The 13274-nt window shown below is 38.9% G+C and overlaps 1 protein-coding gene across 1 annotated transcript in view; it reads left to right on the top strand.

The window, feature by feature from the left end:
• Nucleotides 1-6878, top strand: part of BRCA2 (BRCA2 DNA repair associated) — a 33058-nt gene extending 26180 nt beyond the window's left edge. Inside the window, exons 18-25 of the mRNA XM_072398661.1 lie at nt 156-311; nt 1430-1574; nt 2656-2780; nt 3748-4015; nt 4129-4385; nt 4762-4866; nt 5629-5757; nt 6255-6878. Coding sequence (XP_072254762.1) covers nt 156-311; nt 1430-1574; nt 2656-2780; nt 3748-4015; nt 4129-4385; nt 4762-4866; nt 5629-5757; nt 6255-6761 — 1692 coding nt within the window. The 3' untranslated portion in view covers nt 6762-6878. The remainder of the gene's footprint in view (nt 1-155; nt 312-1429; nt 1575-2655; nt 2781-3747; nt 4016-4128; nt 4386-4761; nt 4867-5628; nt 5758-6254) is intronic.
• The last annotated feature ends 6396 nt before the right edge of the window (nt 6879-13274 follow it).

Here is a 13274-nt window from a genome sequence, read left to right as displayed (position 1 = left end):
AGCTTATCAAGAGTGATGCTTGTATTTTTGTTGCATCAGAAAAATGGTAGAAACAGAACTTTATGTAAACATTAGGGAGCCATGTTCCTGAATGTGCTTATGACTTTAGGTTTTAGTAAAAACATTTACATATATTTTTTGTTTTTTTTTCTTAGCTTTCAGCCAACAGTACTCGTCCTGCTCGTTGGTTTACCAGGCTTGGCTATTTCCATGACCCCAGACCTTTCTGCCTTCCTCTTTCATCGTTGTTTGCTGAAGGCGGCATTGTGGGGTGCGTTGACATTGTCATACAAAGGATCTACCCCATGCAGGTAAGCCTGAGATTTATAAGCAGCAGGTGAAGCTGGTGTCTTTTCTTCTTTTTAATATTTTTTTTTTCATTTTAAAGGAAATATAACAATACACAAAATAGGTCTGGAACAATTCAAGTTACCAACTACAGATAGCAATACAATCGTACACTGGTCTTCAGAAGACTTACGCTGGGTACACATGTGCAATAATTGTCATTGGAAAGCATCTTTCATGATTCTTTTCAATGACAAACGACTGCACAATGCATGAATGAACGCTCTACATTCAGCATCATTCTGTTCTATGGAGAGGGGAGGGGGGAGAAGGAAGAAGCGCCATCGAGCTGAGCTCTGTCCCCCTTCACTTGCATCATGATTGTTCGTCTTCCATCATCTGTGGATCCGCCAGGACAGTTGTTTGGATGTGGGGTGATTAGCCCTGTACACACGCAAGATTCTTGTCCAATATCAGCCCTGAACTGATTATCGGACGAGAATCATTGCACGTGTGTACCTAGCCTTAGTAAGAAACACAAATATTCATATTAGTGGGGAAGCCAAACTTGTGGTTCTTAATTGAAGTATGAGCTTTATAGAAGAAAGACACTGGAACTGATGGAGTTCAGAATGGATAATAATAAGCTTAGGTGACAAGGGAAAGTGAAAGGCATACATAATAGAAAAGCTGTTCTTTCCAAATCAATGGCATGGTTATTTTATATTCCAAGTGCATTGTCTGAAGCAAAAGCCAAAAACTGATCAGCACTGCAGTCTTGTTGCCTGAGTGGAAAAAGATGTCCTGTGAGATTTTGCCACTGTACATTAACAGCTCTGCAGGAGTCAACCCCTTCCCTAGCATCCATTTTTTCCTTTTGCTATGAAAAGCTTGCTAAAAAAGAGGGAAGTTCCTGGTGGATAATTGTAGCAAAAATAGCATTGCTTTAATGCAGTTTTTGCCAAACCATCAGTGCTCAATCCATTTTGTCGTTACATTTCTAAAAGATTCAGAAATTTATATAGCTTTCATTCACTGGATGCCTCCCACTGTCTTTGCTTTAATAAATATGATTTAGCAGTATTTTCAGACTGCTGTAAGAAATTTAAAACACCAAAAATATGTAACTTTTTTTCTTCAGTGGATGGAGAAATTGGCCAATGGCACGTATGTGTTCCGTAATGACCGAGCAGAGGAACGAGAAGCAGAACGACATGCCTCAAAACAGCAAAAAAATCTTGAAGCCTTGTTTCTGAAGATTCAAGAGGAGTTTGAACAGTGGGAGGGTATGGAAGCAGCATTATGAGTTATGGAAAAAGGGCAATTATAATTCCTGTAAGATGAGAGGTTGATGATTAGGGTAATTGAAAATATCAGGTCTGACACAAATTGATGACATTATATAATATGTAAATCACACTTGTAAGCATAAATCCCTGTGAAAAATGAAATATGCAGATGACGGTGATAATTTACTCGAAAGCATTTTGATTTCAGTGAAGATGTTTTAAAATTTTAGTAATTGCCCTTCACATACAGTGAAGTTATTTTGTGATATTGCCTATCCAAGCAGCTTCTTCAGTTGTTGTTAAGTAAGTATTTACAAACCAAATTCAGTCCTGGAAGACCAGGATCTATTCACAATGTAAGTGCTTCTGACAGCAAGTCATTTAGTAAGGTAAAGTATACAAGCCACACAATGAATGTTATGAACATCCTGGCATGTTTCTGGCCCTTCATAACTAGAATTGGATGGTTCTAAACTAAACCATGACCTGGTTAATAAGGTTAATAAGGAACCCTAACAGACATTGCTATAACAGATCAACGCCTACATAAGTTTTTTTACCTGATTGCCTTATTTGTAGTAGTGTTATAAGATTTTGTGCAGTTATCAGTGTTTTAATTGCTGCACCATATTTCACAGATGCCTAATCACTTCAAGTAACTGACCACCATAACTGGAAGTGGTGTACACAGCCCATTCAACTCTGTTGCGGATGTGCAGGCTACAAAAACAACAATGTTGGTGTTTAAAAGAAGCATCGCTGATCCCCATTGTGACCTACAGCATTCACCATTGGCAATCTGTGAATCCGTTTGTTAAGAGAGAAGCTGTAGTGTTTTTTTTTTGTTTTTTTTTTCAAAATGCTCACAATGTTTTTTTTCTCTATAGTAATCCCCTGTTCATAAGGTGACAATCATGTTAATTTATCACAATTGTTATAAATGGAGTGAACACCATGCAATGGCACTACTCTGGTTATCACCATATACCCATATATTTTACCACTGTTTTACTTTTTTTCTGTATGGATGCTGATTGGGAATTAAATAAAATGCACTTACATGTGGTTTACTTTTTAGCACGTGAAAGAAAAGCCAAAAGTACAAGGCACAGTTGTTTAACTGTAACCCAAATTGCTGCACTTCAGGATGGTGCAGAGATCTATGAAGCTGTTCAGAATGAACCTGACCCAGGATACTTAGAGGTATGATTACAGAGATTCTTCATATGGAGCTGTGTGCATTGAAAATAGAAACTGGCTGATTGCATTAGTGGCAACATTGAACATTGAAATAGCGCCGCTAATAAAATTCCCTGCAATTTTTGCGTCTATAAAACAGTCCAATGCGGGGCCACACATAGGCAGAGAGCCCACTGGTCTATAGACGCAAGTGATGCCAGGAATTGTATTAACGGTGCTATTTATATGCAGCGCCCGGCCAGTTGCCGTTCCTATTAAGGATTCCTTTGGAGGCCAGATTTGGCCCTCGGGCTAAAGTTTGACACCCCTCATATAAGGAGACATGAGATCATTCTGTATGTATGTTTTGGTTCAGTGACCTAAAATTTTGAAACCAGATGATTCCTAGGAGTGTTGAATGAGTATCCCGGCTATTCCCACCTGCCTTTGGTTTGTGATTTATTGTCTAGGTTCATCTAGGGAAAAGTAGAAAGCAGATTTTCCCCTATTTGCTGGTACCTACATGGGACTACGCAATGTGAAGGGTCTTTTAAAGTGTTTCCAATGTGATTACAATGGTCTTGACCACATTATAGTGTTTCTAGTCATACATATTATATGATAGTAGAAATCCCGAATAAAATGTTTCACAACATAGTGAAGTGTTAATAATATAACAATAGTCTATTTTTTTTTTGCATATAGTTCTGAGAGTCTACTGAGCCAAAAGATTTAAATCATACAACTACTTCATTATCAACAAATTGTTTTGGATTGCTCTAATCCTCTCACATATAGGCTCTGAAACCTTGTAGTCTATCAGTGTGGGTTTAGGTATGCACGATTGGGGAAATACTGATTTCATGGGTTACCTGTACTGAACAAGCTATCATCTGATAAACCAGCTCCTGAGGACAGAGTACTTGTTAATGTCAATGCAGCGCAGATCTGCACACAGCACCCTCTCATTTGGGTGGTTACAAACGTCTAGTTAGGTGCTGGCCAGCCTGCTGGAAAGTATTTCAGTAATGCTAATCATTTATATTGGTATTTTGGGCAATTTGCAGATATCAAAAATGCTTACTTTTCTATCCCTTCTCTTATGGATGTTCATTTTCAGCCTTCACAGGACATCTTGGAACAAATATACAGCGAGAGAAAAGTGACTGATTTCAGTCAGCTTCTGCAGTCTCATTTTACAGCAGAGTATGGTGAGGTTGGCATTGTGGGCTTGGTGATATCCACACACGAAAAAATAGGTACAAACCAACTTGAAATACTTGAGAAATGTATTGACTTTATATTCAAAACGCACTGATTTGGAGATATAGTGTGGAGTGGAGTGTTCATATTTGAAAATTGTGTTCAACAGGTGCTGCTCCAATTGTGTATTTGTCTAATGAAGTCCAAGAGGTTGTAGCAGTGAAGTTCTGGGCAGACCTCTCCCAGCTATCCCTGGAGGAACTTGCAAAGCCTGGTACATTCATTGCAGCCAGTAACTTGCGCTGGAGATCAGAATATACTGCTGGAATTCCCATGGTGATTGCTGGAGATCTGTCCTATATTGCTGCAAACCCCAAAGAGCAACATTTACAAAAGGCCATTCATAAACTTCGCCAGTCTGTCCAGGTAACATAACTTTCAAATAGGGGGAGCAAATTACAGACAGGGATACAGGAGGAAGAGACCCTGTCCAGAAGAGCTTACAATCTAAGGGGAGGGGGAAGTACACAAAAAGGGAAGGATATAGATTGGTGGGTTTATAAGACAGAAGATGTGTAGGAGAGTTTGAAAAGCTGGGTTATAAGAATTCTTAAATGTGCAGAATCCATGTACAAGTCGGTTGTAAGTAAGCTCTTTGCCACTGGCATTGTGTATATTACTTTGTACCATGTAGCGTGGTAGCAATCTACCTTTTTATTTTTGAACTAGCAGACCACAGCAGTTCTGACATCACTGTTCTCACAGGATCAGGAATCATGCTGTTTTGTGATTGGATTTCTAGCTTTTTGTTTTCCAGCTCAGCTGGCATTGTTCGTGGTGCAAAAAGATGCACATCAGCAGTAGTTGGGGTCAGACTACGAAATATAAACTGACAATGCTAAATGTGGTGAGTGCATCTAGTTGCAATGGCTTAACAAGCAGATCCATAAATGTAGGCAGCTGAAAATGTAAAGAAATCTGCATATTTCTTTTTCCATTCTGTTTTAGAAAGATGCAAACAAAGCATCACAGAATAGATTTGGTAATTGGAGATAGTTCAGTGTTTTTCAAATGTGTCTTCACATCCCAGTTTTGCAGGTAACACAAATGAAATATTTGGTACCTCAGCAATGAGATTTTGCTAGTGTCTCCAAATTTTGGAATGTGTTTGGAAAATACTAGATAGTTACAGTGGGTCCACCATGTTTCTGATTTTTATTTATCATTTTTTTTACATGTCAGAGTAGTAGATTATCTTGGTAGGTGCATATTTGATGGTAGCTGCTCTGCTGGCAGTGCAGGAAGTGAAGAGGTCATGTGACCGTTAATGCTGTGATGCATTTTGTGCATTTGTAATATTTAGTGGAACCACCATAGAAAAATATGGAAAACTCCATTCTGCAGGTCACTGAAAAAGTGCTGGCCAGCAGCAGTGTAATGGAGAGCACCAAGGAAATTTTGAACCCTCTCGCACTCCACAAATCCACAAATAAATTTTGGATGGGAAAACAAAGTTTAAAATTCAATAAAATAGTCTGGCTGCCTTGCTAAACATACAAATGTCAGATCTCATGATATTGTGCAGAAGAGACATGCGTAATACTGATCAGCTTATTACCTGTGGCCATTTCCCTATTGCCCTACTAACCTGAACATATCCCATTCACAGGCTGTCCAGAAGTTCCGCCATGAAGCAGAGACCAAACTGCTCAACATTTTGAAATTTCCTCATCCTGAGGGGAGAAGGTGTCTGGCGCAGCACAATTCAGATTCACACGCGGCCACTAACAAATTCTCAGTAAGTTCTCTGCCACATTTGCAACAAAGAACCCGGTCTTGTACGACCATGCGGTAGTTACAAAGTAACATGAAATAAAGGGACCAGCATAACTGACTGGCTGGAGAACAGTAACTTACAAAAGAGTAACAGAACACATCTCCATCTATTTAAATTGTGCTACTAGTGCTGTGAAAAGCCCCTTTATAGACATGTATGTAAATGTTCAGAGGTAAAACTAGAGATAGGTACAACATGGGTTCTTAGCCAGTGTAAGAGTGATGTACCATATTCAGGAAATATATATTTGGCTGACATTTATTATTGTGTGTTGGTTTTATAAATTTGTTTAATTGTGTTTAGTATGGTAGCACATGAAGGAAGATATATGAAAGTTCTGTAGTGAGAACTTTAGTTCATATATTAGTCCCTAACTTCTCATTGACCACATGTGTATTCTACTTTAGCAAATCATTGCATAAAACACTATGGTCATTACCATTATATTTTAATTTTAGACCCCGGTGGCCAAGTTTGCAAGAGCCCAGATGACCCCTGACAGGAGTAATATATTAATCGGCTCTAGTGGTGACATGGACCCAAAGATTTCCAAGAAGATGAAAGCTTTGGACTTCCTTAGCCGGGTGCCTTCCCCTCCACTGCTAACACCAGTGCGACCCCTTGTGTCACCGTCTCTGCAGAGAGCGTTCCGTCCTCCTCGAAGTATGCAGAAAGAAGAGCAGACACGTCAACAGCCTACTCTAATGAGTAGAGGGGAATTTGTAGCTGATGAAGAACTGGCCATGATTAACACACAAGTTTCAGGTTTAGAGGCAGAAAAATTGCAGCCAAAACCAGAAATGTCAGCTGATCAGCAAAGAATAAAGATTTCTCCCTATCAGTCAGAGGGGAAAGCTAATCCTTCACTTGGCAGCCATACAAATAATATTACAACCACAAAGAAAGAAGACCCGAGTTTTACTGACCAAGGAGCACTCCGCAAGAGAAGAAGGCACAGACTCTAAGCAACAAATCCTTTATTTATTTTGTAGTAGGACACTATATATGTTCAAAATGTTAGTACATTGTAAATATAAAATTATTTGTGTTGGAATGGACATATTAAAGCAATCTTAATCATATTGTTTTCTGGAAAAAAAGTTTAACGCATTTCAGGAAATGTTTAATTATCAGAGAATTAACAGGAATATCAGTTTGCAGCCTTAGGGATAAACTATACGGGAGGGATTTTAAATTCAAGCTACTTACCAACAATCACTTTATTAGCTGCCTGAATTCTACTGTGCTGCACTGGAGGTGATAGCTAACAATTAGTTAAGTGTTCAGTAGCAGATTAAATTCTAATTTTTATTTAAATGTAGGCCTTAATACAGGGGCAATGTCAGAAACTGCCTGCTGCTAATATCTTTTTGATGTCGGGTCATCTTTATCAAGAAGCAGTCTGATAAAAACCTAACATTGGTCTTACGTATGTTTTAGTATTATTCTTCTAATGTTAAGAATTACTGGCAGACCCTTCCCTATTGACCCCTGTCTAGCTGACCGCGTTTGGAGGTAAATAGAGCAGAATGCAGCAGCTGGATACAAATTGTCATGCAAAGCAATGAGTAATAAAAGGCCAGTATATGGCCAAGGTGTTAAATCCCAGTATCCATCTTTTTCATGTAATCACGATACTCTGCTTGGTCCGAGTGGTGGTGTTGGGCTCTTATGATGGGCCCCAGAGCCAAGCATAGTATAGGTTATGTAACCTTATCACAGTAAATGAACATTTCAACACCATACACTCACTCAATTTATTGATTCCAGTCAGTTTGCAGAAGCTTTGGTTTGTACTGGTCCATCTCTACCTTATTTTCAATATATTGCTTTTATTTTCAGGGGTCATTCTGTTCTGTGCTTGTTAGCTGTGGTTACATAGAGCCTAATTTAATAACGCTCTCTAAGACTGGAGATAAACTATCAGTGAAGCTGGGTGATCCAGCAAACTTGGACTGGATCTGGTCAAGGATTGAAAACATTTGCTAGCAAAAAGCAAATGACTTTGGGGAAATCCATTCCTGGTTTACCCAGAAAGTGTATCCTCTCGGGGTAAAAAAAAAAAAAATTTTTATGTTTATTATTAATTTTATTATATTTATTAAAAGGCAGCTGTGGGCTGCACTTGATGCATTGAATGTACATTTACAAATAAATAGACACTGGAATTATTGTAAGAAATCTATTAAGTTGTAATGTAAATATGTACAGCCTATTAATCCCTAATAGAAATCTTCTATTTAAAAAGAAAAAACAAATTTTTAAAAATACAAATCAATTTTTATGTATAAAATAAAGAAATAAAACTTGGTAAGTCATGGTAAAAGTACAAAAGGAATTGCAGAATTTATAAGTGCAAAGTTCTTACTGAACTGACTACTAGTTGTGTTGTTAGGCATTCACTATTCAATATTTCTGATCAATTACACAAAAATAATGAATTGATCAAAACTGATCAGGCAAGGCTTCTTTATGTTTGGTTAACCATTTATATATCACAAGCAGTGTTTTAATTGGTGAACACAATCAAAATACTTAACCACCTGGGCGTTACAGTGATGTCTAGATTTCTGTTCCAAAAGCGTTACTGTTTTTCATGAATTTTTTTTTTTTTTACAAGCTGACTGGTTCTGTCATAGGGAAATTGAACTGGAACATTTATTGCACATGTGACAGAACCTTACAAGACACTACAGGCTCCATTCATTAAACTTTGATTCTTGTTTGCCAAAGCTCAATATTTTCATCAAAGTCAGAGACCATGCTACAAGCAGTTGTATGGTATAGATGGGTCAGTGAGATTTGAGGTCTAGTGTGCTAACCTATATTATACAGCATGGAAATCATCAGCCTATAGGACACTACAAATAATAGCGTGGCTCAAAGACTCCCTATTAATTGACACAACCATAAGGACATGTCAGAAATATGGATGAGCGAGGGGATTTAATAAGTTCGGCCCCGATTGCTCTTGCAGTCCTTTACTAGTTGTATGTATTCTTGGATAGAGTTCCTGGATAGAGAAACTCTATCCAGAAACACATACTACTGGGCGGCAACAGCAATCATTGAAGCTGAGCAGCTCCGCTCCCCTGATTGCTGTTGCAGTCCTGTACTATGAGTTCCTGGATAGGGTTTCTCGGCTGGCTGCTCCTGAATCAATTCAGAGTGGGAAAAATCCTTTGATTTTTCCCACGGCTGTGTTCATTTATAAATGCAAGCCGCGTGGCTCACTCTGAGAGGAGGAGCTTTCCTCAGCCAATCAGAGAGCACTAGAGGTTTTGAATGGAGGGACTCCTCCCCATTTAACCTCTAGTTTTTATTGTATTGCATTATTGTACCCACTGTGCACAACTATCCACAGTCTTTGTGACTATATATAAAATGTAATTATCAAGTTGTGGCACATATTCAGATGTTGTTTTTTATTTGCCCTGTCCTAGAGAGATGACCATGATTCTGTTGCAATGGGTCTTGCATTCAGTTAACATATTAACATGTTTAGAGTCTCCTATATTCTGAGGCTCCTTGTTTTTTTTAACATTTCTTTATTGGCAGAAATAAAGATACAAATACACATACAACTTATTCAGCAGTATATCAAATACAAACATATTCTGCCACCCCACCATTTTCCATTTTTCCAAACAGAAGAGTCAGATCAACAAAATCAATGAACCGTAACCAATACCAAAACATAACAGATGGGTAAAGCACATGGAACAAACACTAAAGCCAGTTACTCTATTAAAAGCATGATGAACCAGACGCATCATCTCCAATACATCATTGAAGAAAAATGACAAAGTGGAAAAAATACCATATGAATACATTGAATTTACATAGTCATCCAGCCTAGGTTCCCAATAGTTAACTAACTGTGTACAGCTAAAAATGTACTAAGATAAGTTAAGGTTTCTGGTGTCATACCAAACGGTATGAGGAAAGAGCTCAGTAATATCATTAAGATGAGTGGGTGATAAAGTATGTTTTAAATATTGCATCCAAGTACAAAAGAATTTTTGTGGGTGGGTGTCTCGATGCTGGGCTGCCTCAGTTTTATCATTTAACATTTTAGCCTGGAGGTATTGTAAGAGCTGAAAAGTGGTAGGAGGAAGAGGTTCAATCCATTGTTTCAGTTTACATTTCTTGGCAGCTAGAAGGCAGAAATGATCAAATTTAGAAACTGAAGGTCATGTTTGTGTCGTGGTGAGAGGTGTAAATGTGGAAACATCCTGAAAAAGGGCCAAATCTGGGTGAATTCCTCTAGCCTGCCCTGTACTGCCCAAGTGAATAAAATCAAAAACGAGAAATAACAGGGCAGTTCCATAAGGCATGTTCCAAAGGAGTCTTACTGTATGCGCATTTAGGGCATGCAGTAAGTCTTGGGGCAAATGCACTGGGCTTAAAGGGGATATAAAAGGCATAATATGTCCTATGAACAATTTTAAAATGAACCTCCCGCCATTGTTCACTAATCATTACCTTGTGAACACAATCCCAACTATTTTCCAGAAGGTCCAGAGTATCTGAGGGGGAAAGATCGAAAATGGAAGCCTATTTTGTTACAAAGGACAGTAGTGCAGGGGTGGTAACGGTACTCCCCATTAAATGAGGATATAAATGGCATATGGAGTATTGGGCAGAGGCCTCACCTAAAAGATGCAAAATAATTGGTGGTAGCGATAAAGCATAAGGAGGGTCAGCAAAGCCAAAATAGCTGGATTTTACATGTAAATAATATATAAAATGATGAGCTGGTAATGCATATATGAGTCCAAGCATGTTGAATGGAAGAGGCCTATTGCAATTGTCCAATAGTTGTCCCAAGCATCTAAGACCTCTACTGTCCCACACATCAAATGCCTTGTAAACCAGGCCTTGAGGAAAACAGGGCGTAGATCGCAAAAGGGGTGGCAGTAGTGGACCCAATATGGCAGCCATCCAATTTCTTTATTTCTCTCCAAGCTACCAAGTATCTCGTAGCAAAAGGTTGCTTTTAAACTCTCGAGAGATAAGTGAAAATGGGGTATTTAAAAGACCCAAAAGGGAGTAAGGCCGTATTAGTAAAGACTCCAAATTAGTCATCGTGTAATGGCAGGTATTATGCCACCAATCCTTTATATGTCTGAATATACAGGCTAAATTGTACTTCCTTAGGTCAGTAAGGCCAACTTCTAAATTCTGTTTAGGCAGAGGCAATACGGTTCTAGAAATACGGGGGGGGGGAGGGGGGTTACCTTGCCAAATAAATGTGACGTTTTTGGACATCAGCATGACGTAGTAAAAAAGGCAGTGTCTGCATGTGGTACAGCAATCTAGCGAAGCTAATCATCTTAATAAGATGACAGCGGCCCATCAGTGATAGGGGTAAAGTCTTCCACCGCCTCAGCTCCTCAAGAATTTATGTTATGATTTATGAGTTTTATATATTTAATAACATACAGAATTTATTTACATACAGAATTACCTGTAATACATACAGAACTACAGGTTAACCCAGGTAAACTCTTTTGCTTTACAACTTAAGTTAGAAATCCAGAGGTGTTAGCGGTGAGCCCTGAGAAGGGCCAAGGTGCAGAGTCAAAGCCGTAACCAGGTTTTCTCCAGAGTCTCTGATGGTGAAGATGTTGCGCCACTGGTTACTGCCAGGTTGCGGTCCTTGGGCACACCAAGTTGGGCAAAGCACAGTACCAAATCACTAAGTAGAAGGATAGTCAAGGAAAGCCGGGGTCAAGACAGGCAGCAAGCAAGAGAGATCAGGTCACACGCCGGGGGTCAATAGCCAAGGATCCAGGAGCAAGACAGCAATGACACAGAGGCCACTGCGGGCACAGGGAACACAGGAGACACTGGAAACAGCAGGAGGTACAGGTGATGCAGGGATATCCACAGGCAGCCAGGAACACAAGAACTGCACAGGGAAGTTGGCTGGAAACTAACAAACATGGCAACAAAGGGTTAACACAGGAAACGCTGGATTAAGCAGCAGGTGTACAGGAACTAGATCACAGAACTTGGGAGCTTGTGCCACTTAGTATAAAAATACAGTTTGTGAGCTAGCTAAATGTCTAATACTTGGTATTTATATTATGTTATTTGAGATATTGATGTATGTTATGCTGGGTAAAACTGGGTAAAACTTCATTGACTTGTTGAGGAAATATCCCCCTCCTTTCCATACAAATGGGCCAAGAAATTCATCATGTATTTGGGGACTCATATCTCTGCTCATCTGTTTTGTGTCTGGAAAGAGATGGGATGGGTGTTTAGAGCTTGTAATTTTACCAGAGGAACAGGTTGGTTCCAATTGAAACCTTAAAGGCAGATTATTCTCTGCCTCCCTTGAATATCTGGAGAAAACTCCAGCAGACATATTTTCTTGGCTCCCACCCGTCTCCTCAGCTTTTTGACTGCCCTCACTCCAAGATGGAATCTCTATGTGCTGGAGAAGGACCACTCACGGCACACTCTCTATTGCTCATGGCTTGCTGTTAGATGGGTCTGTTACCACGCCCTTGCCTTTTATGACAAAATGGGATTTATTGTACTTTGGACACAAAGCATCCATCAGCAATTCATACCAGGAACTGAATTATAAAGTGTTACCTAGATGGTAACAAGTACCGGCCTTATTGGCAAGATTTCTCCTCAAGCAGACAATCGATGCTGGAGATGTCAAAAAGCTATAGGTAGTTTGTTACATGTCTTTTGGGAATGTCAGCTTATTGGTCACAAAATGCTAATATAATAAAGGAATTAACAGACATATCAATTAAAAATAAACCAGAACTTTGTCTGCTACATGTCTCTTCCCTTTCGAAGAAAAGATAATTTTTCTCTAATCCAATAATTAAGACACTTGCTTAATGCTGCCAAAGCCTGTATCCCCTCTCTCAGGAAACAACCCCCCCAAACCCCCCCCCCCCGACTGTTTCTCAATGGTTCATGAGAATTAATGAGATCATGACCATGGAAAACCTCATGGCATGAGACGGCTGTACGGCCAAGTTCATTAAAATGTGGTTCAACTGGTTTCAATATACCATGTCCACAGAATATCTACAAATAGGAAGTGCCAATGTTGATATTACTGAGAAAGTTTGAATGTGTTTGGTTATTTGAAATGTTACCTGAATATGCATATATACCAGGACAAATATTCTTTCTATATAGTTTCTACTTTAAAAACTTCACACACACCCCCCCCCACTCTCCATCTTTTATTTTTTTACCCCTTACTCTACTCTCTCCTTTTTTCTATCCTTTCTCCTTTTTACATTTTTCTATAAATATAAAATTTATAGTTTCTTTAAATATATAAAATATGGTAGCGGACGTTTGCATAGATGAGAGACTTTAATGCCTATCATAGTGTTATGACAAACTGTTAATGTCATTTATTGTTATCATTATCTTGTTTGTATTTTATGTTTTGGATGTCTTTCCTGTATGCTTACTTGGTTACTAAATAAAAA

The sequence above is a fragment of the Pyxicephalus adspersus genome, chromosome 1 (genome assembly GCF_032062135.1).
Source record: "Pyxicephalus adspersus chromosome 1, UCB_Pads_2.0, whole genome shotgun sequence".
NCBI lineage: Eukaryota > Metazoa > Chordata > Amphibia > Anura > Pyxicephalidae > Pyxicephalus > Pyxicephalus adspersus.
The sequence above is the reverse complement of the archived record's forward strand: the minus strand, read 5'-3'. Positions and strand labels throughout refer to the sequence as shown.